The 7,343-nt window shown below is 46.1% G+C and overlaps 1 protein-coding gene across 4 annotated transcripts in view; it reads right to left on the reverse strand.

Annotated features, from left to right (window-relative positions):
* Window positions 1–7,343, reverse strand: part of CACNA1D (calcium channel, voltage-dependent, L type, alpha 1D subunit) — a 416,410-nt gene that overhangs the window by 79,539 nt on the left and 329,528 nt on the right. For all 4 annotated transcript variants that reach the window (XM_006892226.1, XM_006892225.1, XM_006892228.1 and 1 more), the window contains 3 exons: window positions 6,007–6,154; window positions 2,978–3,107; window positions 238–297 (listed from right to left, as the gene is read on the reverse strand). In XM_006892226.1, coding sequence (XP_006892288.1) covers window positions 238–297; window positions 2,978–3,107; window positions 6,007–6,154 — 338 coding nt within the window. The remainder of the gene's footprint in view (window positions 1–237; window positions 298–2,977; window positions 3,108–6,006; window positions 6,155–7,343) is intronic.

Raw genomic sequence — 7,343 nt, forward strand, 5'->3', positions numbered from 1 at the left:
AAAAAAAAAAAAAAAAAGGTCCAGAGCACTTCAAGCTTCTCCCCGGTGCAGCACACGGAGGAACTGGCCCTCAACACATTGTGGTGGGGCCTGTTACCTTCAAAACGATCTCAAAGGCAAAAGTACCAGTGAAGACATAATCTGCATAACCTAGCACCTGGAAGGCAAACAAAGAATTGCAACCATTATTGCTACAGCTGCTTTAGAACATGCAGGGATCAAGGAAAAGGTCATTACCTTTAACAGGATTTCAACAGTAAAGATGGCTGTGAAAGCATAGTCAAAGTAACCCAGTATCTGCAAGGTACAACATGTGGAAATGAGAAAAAGGCAGCTACATGTAAGTAGACCCCCGAGACCCCCTTGAGTAGTCAGGGACCCGCTCTCCTAGGAGAACCCTGTCACTCTGGAGTTGTGTGCAGAAATGCTTATAAATGCCTCATGTGGGTTCAAGTATAGCTCCTCTTTATGATTTTTTAAAAAGAGCACTTTGGAATCCTTACCTCTTTTTAACCATTCATGCTGACTCACTTCCCAGGCTCATTCCTAAACGTGCTTTATTAGTAATCTTTACTCCTCGGAGCATTCTATCTACAAATTCCTTGTGGCACGAGATAAATTAAGAGGCTTAAACACATTTTGGATTTGTAACTGCATCTTTGGCTGAATGAAGTATGCTGCCATCCAGCTGAGCTTTGGATTGGTGGATGGATGTAAATAAAGATGTTAGTGACAGTGAACTGAGCCAGAAGCTTCCACATGTCCCTCGCATTCCATTTAATTGAGGAGTAAACACCGCCCCCCACCCCCCATGTGCCAGGCTGGCTAAGTCTGCAAGGAGTAGCTTCATTCTCCCTCTTCCTTCTCCTCATTGCTCTGCACCTAACAGTGCTCTGTCCAGACATTGGTTTTTACTGTGCCAGACCCACCCAGAGACAGACTGCACTTGACCTTTAAATTAGTAAGCATTCAGGCTACTCTATCAGCATCTCTGAAGATACTATCTTTGAAGCACCCAACTGGGGCTTGTTAATACTTCTAGGTGCCTTGAGCCTCCCAGAACCTTGAAGAGCAAGTGGGCCTCAGACAGGATTCTGACTACCCACATTAGGGAGCTGCTGCGTACAACACTGACAGTGAACCCAACTGGGGCTTGTTAACACTTCTAGGCGCCTTGAGCCTCCCAGAACCTCGAGGAACAAGTGGGTCTCAGCCAGGATTCTGAACACCCACATTAGGGAGCTGCTGCGTACAACACCGACAGTGACCACAAAGATGTAGCTACATCTCTGTTAATAAGAAAACAGCCTGGTGTCTTTGCCTTTATGACAACCATGCTCCATGGATCTGAAAGGTGAGTTCTTGAAGAGATCAAATCGGGAAGGGCCCATAGCGACTGTTCAAGCCAACTCTGTTAACAGATGTGACCTCTGAGGAGAAAGCGAGGCTCAGGCCACACAGCCAACTGTGGACACTGATGGTCAAGAGGTTAGGCTTTTCAGCGGCCACTCCAGAGCCACAGGAGGCCCTGCTTTAGGTAGGAGAGCCACCTCAGGTAGCTCTTTATCACTTCTTTTCAGTACAGACAGGACTTGTGCTTCAGAGCCCAGTTTCCTTCAGGTGAACCACTCTCTTCAAAGGGTGCCCGTTTTCCTAATGCCTTCTAGCTTTAGAAGTTCTGCTTGGATACTTCTGGGTATTTGAGTTTCCAGCCAGGCAATGAAAAGTATTTTCCAGTACATGATCAGTACCCTGCCATTTCCTTCTTATTCCCTCCTGGGGCACAGTGAGCCTATCAACACCAAAAGCACCTGGGCAGTCAAGAGAAACACTGCAGCTGACAAGTCAGCCACCTGATGTCTGGGAGGCAGAGTGCTGACTGAACTTGTGCGTTCCCCACCGAGCTTCCGTTCTCTTTCACATTCAGAACTCTGCCAAGGTTAAAAAAAAAGTGGCAATGTGGTGCTTCAGAAAGAATCCACGTTCATGTGTGGACAGCTATTAAAAAGGAACAGCATTCTTGGGAAGAAACAACAGGGAAATAAATGCTAAGAAGTTCCTATAATAAAAATACTAAGACTTTGAGGTCCCAGCATGGTTCTACACCAGCCCCTGACCTGGGTTGCCCCCTAAGGATATTTGGTTCCTAACACTCTTTTTCCTGTGTCTCAGTTTCAGGATGGGGCTCAATGGCACACAGCTCCCTCCGGATATTCAGAAAGAGACAGCCTCAGGAGTCTCCACCAGGGGTCCCGATCTGTGATGTGAAGTGCAGACAGCACCCAGGAGCCTTCCTCTGCACGTTGGCGCCCACAAGGCCACCCAGAAGAAAAGCCCAATTCTCTTCTTCCTACCAGGAGTGTGCTGTTTCAGTCCGATAAGACTGGATTTGCCCAGTTTCAAAATAAAGAGCACTGGAGACAGAAAAAAGCATGAGAAATCCAGGAGCACTCACCTAACTATTGGACCCTCAAATCTCCAAAGATCTGATTGCAGAAAGCAGCGCAAATCAGCTGCTGGTCCCTGCGGAGCCCCCCTGTCCTGGGAGAATTTCTCGATAATACCCTGATGCTGCACTACAGAATCTAGGCCAGAGACTCAGCAGGCTGCTGGCCTTCTGTAGCTGTCTTTCTTCTGGATTTCTCTAATTAGCTAAATTGCTGAAATGAGATTGCTTGGGCAAGAACTAATGTACACATAAGTTACTGCCTAACATGGATGCAGTACAAAGGCACTAGTTCCAAACTACAGAACAAGCTAATAATACCACCTTTCTATTTGTTTCTCCTCTTGTCTTGTGATACCTTCTTTTCCACAGAACCACTCCACATCTAAAGAGTGAGCAGTTGAAAGCCACTTACTCTAGGCCTCAGGGTCACGGGCCTACAGGTTCTATCTCGAGGAGAGCTTCAGCTTACATGAAGGTCAGTACTGATCCCAGCTTGAGCCCCACACGCCTCGCAACCCAGCAGCTTACCGTGTTCCGGAAGGAGTGGCTGCGGATGGGGTCCTCGGCGGCGAGGGCGGCGCTGCTCAGCATGATGAAGACGAGGATGAGGTTAGTGAAGATGTGGTGGTTGATGAGCTTGTGGCAGCCCACGCGAATCCTGCAGGGGAAAAGCTACTGCATGGATGGACACAGGGTATGAGCAGATGGGCCAGCCCTCCAGCCTCTGGGACCCCTGGGAGTGTTGGCCCACTCCGCGGTGGAAGACCAGGCGGGTGAGAACAGCGTGCCACCCAACCCATCCCCTGTCCCTCCAAGGACCGAAGCTCTCAACAGTGTGTGGAGCAGCTGGTTCTATGCTGGGGTCCCCACAGAAACCACTTAATTCAGTCTTGAGAGTGGGGACCTCAGCCTTTCCAGAGACAGGGAAAATGAGGCTTTTCTCAAGGGGACACGATGAGTAAAGACTAGATTTACCCAGTTCTATTTGGTGTTTCCCCACTATGGCCTGTTTATTTTCCTGCTTTTAGAAAGGACATCAAGACTAGATATCAATACTTGACAAAGATGAGACAATTTTCTTTCTCATATTGCTGTCTGGCTATATTAATATATGGTTTGCAAATAAGCGAGGCTTGATAAAACCTCTTGTTATATTCATTCACAAATCTTATTCTTTCTTTTTGTTTTGGAGTTGACCTCCAATTAGCACTCCTGAGGAAGGTAAGTGAAAGGTCCACCACCACTTGCTAACATGTACTGTGTGCTAGAATGCTCAGTCCTCAGTCCTGTGAGGCTGGACAGGAGGGTAGTGTGTGTCCAGCACTATGGACCCTGGGATCCCGTGACAGTGTGGTGTGTCCCTGATGTTCTGTCAGATGGTTAGAGATCACTATCCTTCAGCTCAAGCAGATCTCCCTCTGTTTTTTCAAGAGTTCATTTTATGCCATGTTGCTTTTACAAAATACTTAGACTAGTATTGATGCTAGCCAACTGAAAGGAATCTGAAGAGGGCTTTCCCTTTTATGCAAAATGAAGCTAGCATTTGGCATTTACTTTGTGGGGTCAATAAAAAGGCAGCGAGGGTGGCTCTGGCATGTTCCTTCCCTGAGAACTACCCTCAGCCTTGGACTCTGTCTGAACACGATATGCTGGTATCATTCTGGGTTTTAGATGTTATTTGGTTTGATTTAGATGGTTACTTTTGAGGTGTGAGAATCCTCAACACGATTTCCTATATAAATGAATGGTAACTGCTTCTTCGCATTACACCATTCTGGCTTAGTTTCTTAATAAAGCTCTCCTTTTGGACAGTGAGGTAGACCTGCAATTGGCTTCAGAATTTAAAGATGATTAGGGTTATTATTTTGACAACAGAATATATGTAAATATCCCTTTGAGACATGTCTTTTCACCTATAAAACTGGAGGTAATGGTTGAACAACATAACTCCTGTCATTAAATTACTGAATTGTTCATGTGAAGACTACGGACATGGCAAATTATGTGTTATATACATACATATGCTTGTATCACAAAAATTCCAAAAACCTGGAGCAAACTTTATATGAAGGTAACTTCTCACTTCAAGAGCACTGGTGACTCAGTGGTAAAGAGTTGTGCTGTGAACCCAAAGGAACACAGTTCAAACCCACCAGTTTCTCTGTGGAAGAAAGATGGGCAGTCTCCTCCTCTGGAAGGTTAACTATGAGTCAGTTCCAACTCAAAGGCCTATAGCATCAATCTCACTTCAACATCTCCTTTCAAGGCTGTTTAACGCTGGGCTAGGAGGCCTGAGGTGCCGTGGTGCCTGGCTGTTGACTAAGTGGTTGGAACCCACCAGTCACTCTTCAGTGAGAGAAAGCTATGCCAGTCTGCTTCCATAAAAACTAGTCATGGAGTTTGCAAACCCTATGGGCTCTTCTACTCTCCTTTATGGGCTGCTAATGTCACAACTGACTCTGTGGCAGTGGGTTTGGTTTGAACACTGCGATGGACCCCCTGTGTTACTGGGATACTTGGCAGTTAATTAGCAGGTGGGCCTGGAGAAGCCCTCCTAACACAATGAGGACAGGAATGCTCACAGTTTTGGGAGGGGGAGAGATCAACACATGAATATTCAGCGTGTCAGTAACACCACTCCCTTTTGAAAGAGAATTCTCAAATTCCTCCCAGTGATGATCTGTGAGAAGCTTTCATCAAATCTTAAAGTCTCTAGAGACTCCAGCATCCCTGCCTTCTCTTGCCTGAGTCTCCCGAGAGCCTGTGAATTATAGAGTTGTTCTCTCTGACAAAAACTACTTCAGAATTCTAGAAATCTTCCCAGGAACCATCTATTCCCTCAGGCATTTCACTCAATCCCAGATGATTTAAAACCTAGAAACCCAGCTAGTAAATAAACTTTTCCATCTTACAGTATTTGTGACTAATTGCCATGTTCCTGGTGAGTGCTTTCTCATTTTAATATGAGAAATGGTATTTCAAGCAGAATTCCACAGAGCTGAACTCAACAGCTACACCTATAAAATATTAGTAAGCAATATTCTTTTACTGTTATAAAATTCAATAGGGGAAAAAAATGACCAACCAATTGGGTCTTGGGAAGAAAACGCTATGCAGAACTTGGCCATACAATCCTCATCCATAAAGCACCTTAAGAGAAGACTCATTCATGAGAACAGGGGCCTATGGGGTGGAAAAATCTTCCACAGGGCACATTACATGAGCACGAGAGCAGTAGGCTCTGACTGGAGCATCGCAATGAGCTGAGAGTTGACCACTGATATCCTATGTGCAGAGGTTAACAGGGAGGGGGAGAATTGCCCTCCCAGAACCTTGTGCCACCTCAGCTGCTCTGGTCCAGGAAGAGAAGGCTAGGACAAGATGAACAGAGGGGCAAGGCAAGGCTGGAGCAGGAGAGGGGCTGGTTGGCTGGAAAGGACTTAAAGAAAAGGACTTAAGGGCTGCGAGCTGGCCTTTATCCCAACCCAGACACTCATAGTGATTATGTAGTGTAACAGGAAGATATGCCAGAGATGGGCTGAAAAAGACGTATTTACGGGTTGGTCTTGCTAAGAATGAAGAAGGCGCTTCCTTCAGGGATCGGGACGATTTTCTCCTTCATGTTCAGCTCTGAGATTCTGCGAGGACGGGGGCCAGCAGGGACCTCGGGCTCATCCTCTTCTTCCTCCTCTTCCTCTTCACCTACTTTAAATGAAATATTATTTTGAAATAGGCATAAAATAAACAATGGTTGAGTTTGGGTTTGCTTTCCTCTATTTTATATGGAAATGCAGCTTTAATAGCAGCATTTGGCAGTGTATGTTAATGAAATCTGTGTGGACCACAACAAACTGTGGCTGACTCTGAGAAGAATGGGAATCCCAGAATACTTGATTGTGCTAATGTGAAACCTAGACTTGGACCAGGAGGCAGTCGTCAGAACTGAGCAAGGGAACACTGCATGGTTCAAACTTGAGAAGGGTGTGCACCAAGGATGTGTCCTATTTCCACATCTTTTCAATATATATGTGGAACAGATTACTTGAGAGGCTGGGCTCTATACAAGGAGAAATCTGGCATCAGGATTGGAGGAACTCATCAACAATCTTAGTTACGCAGATGACACAACCCTGCTTGCTGAAATTGAGGAGGACCTGAAGCATTTGCTGCTAAAGGTCAAGGACTGCAGCTTTCAATATGGATTGAAGCTCAATATCAAGAAAACAAAGACTCTCACCACTGGGCCAATTGGCAGCATCATGATGGATGGTGAAGAGACTGATATTGTAAATAGATTCAGTTTGTTTGGCTCTACAATCAACACTCTTGGCACCAGCAGCCAGGAAATTAAAAGATGTATTACATAGAAAAAGTCTGCTGTCAGAGACCTCTTTAGAGTATACTGAAGAGCAATGATGTCAGTCCGGAGACTAAGGTGAGCCTGAAAGAGGCCATGGTCTTTGCAATCACCTCCTATGCATCAGAGAGCTGGACATAACTAGGGATGATAGAACGAGAATTGATGCTTTTGAGCTGTGGTGCTGGGGAAGAGTATTGAATACACCATGGACTGCTAAGAGAATAAACAGGTTCAACCTGGAGAGGGTGAAACCAGGCTGCTCCATGGAGGCAAGAATTCTGAAGGTTTGTCTGATATACTTTGGATATGTTACAAGGAGGAAACAGTCCTTGGAGAAAGATGTCATGCTTGGGAAGGAGGAGGGACAGCACAGGAGAGGAAGACCCTCGATGGGACGGATTGATTCAGTGACTGGGATAATGGGGGTAAGTGTGTGTAAGTGTGTCAAAGACAGTAAGATTGGGGCGAGGGCGACGCAGCGCGAGGGCGAGGCCGCCAGACCGGGGAACGCGGGGGGAACGCACCCCGCCGCCC

Source organism: Elephantulus edwardii, unplaced genomic scaffold, assembly GCF_000299155.1.
Source record: "Elephantulus edwardii isolate Elephantulus edwardi_28Jun2011 unplaced genomic scaffold, EleEdw1.0 scaffold00113, whole genome shotgun sequence".
In the NCBI taxonomy this organism is placed as follows: domain Eukaryota; kingdom Metazoa; phylum Chordata; class Mammalia; order Macroscelidea; family Macroscelididae; genus Elephantulus; species Elephantulus edwardii.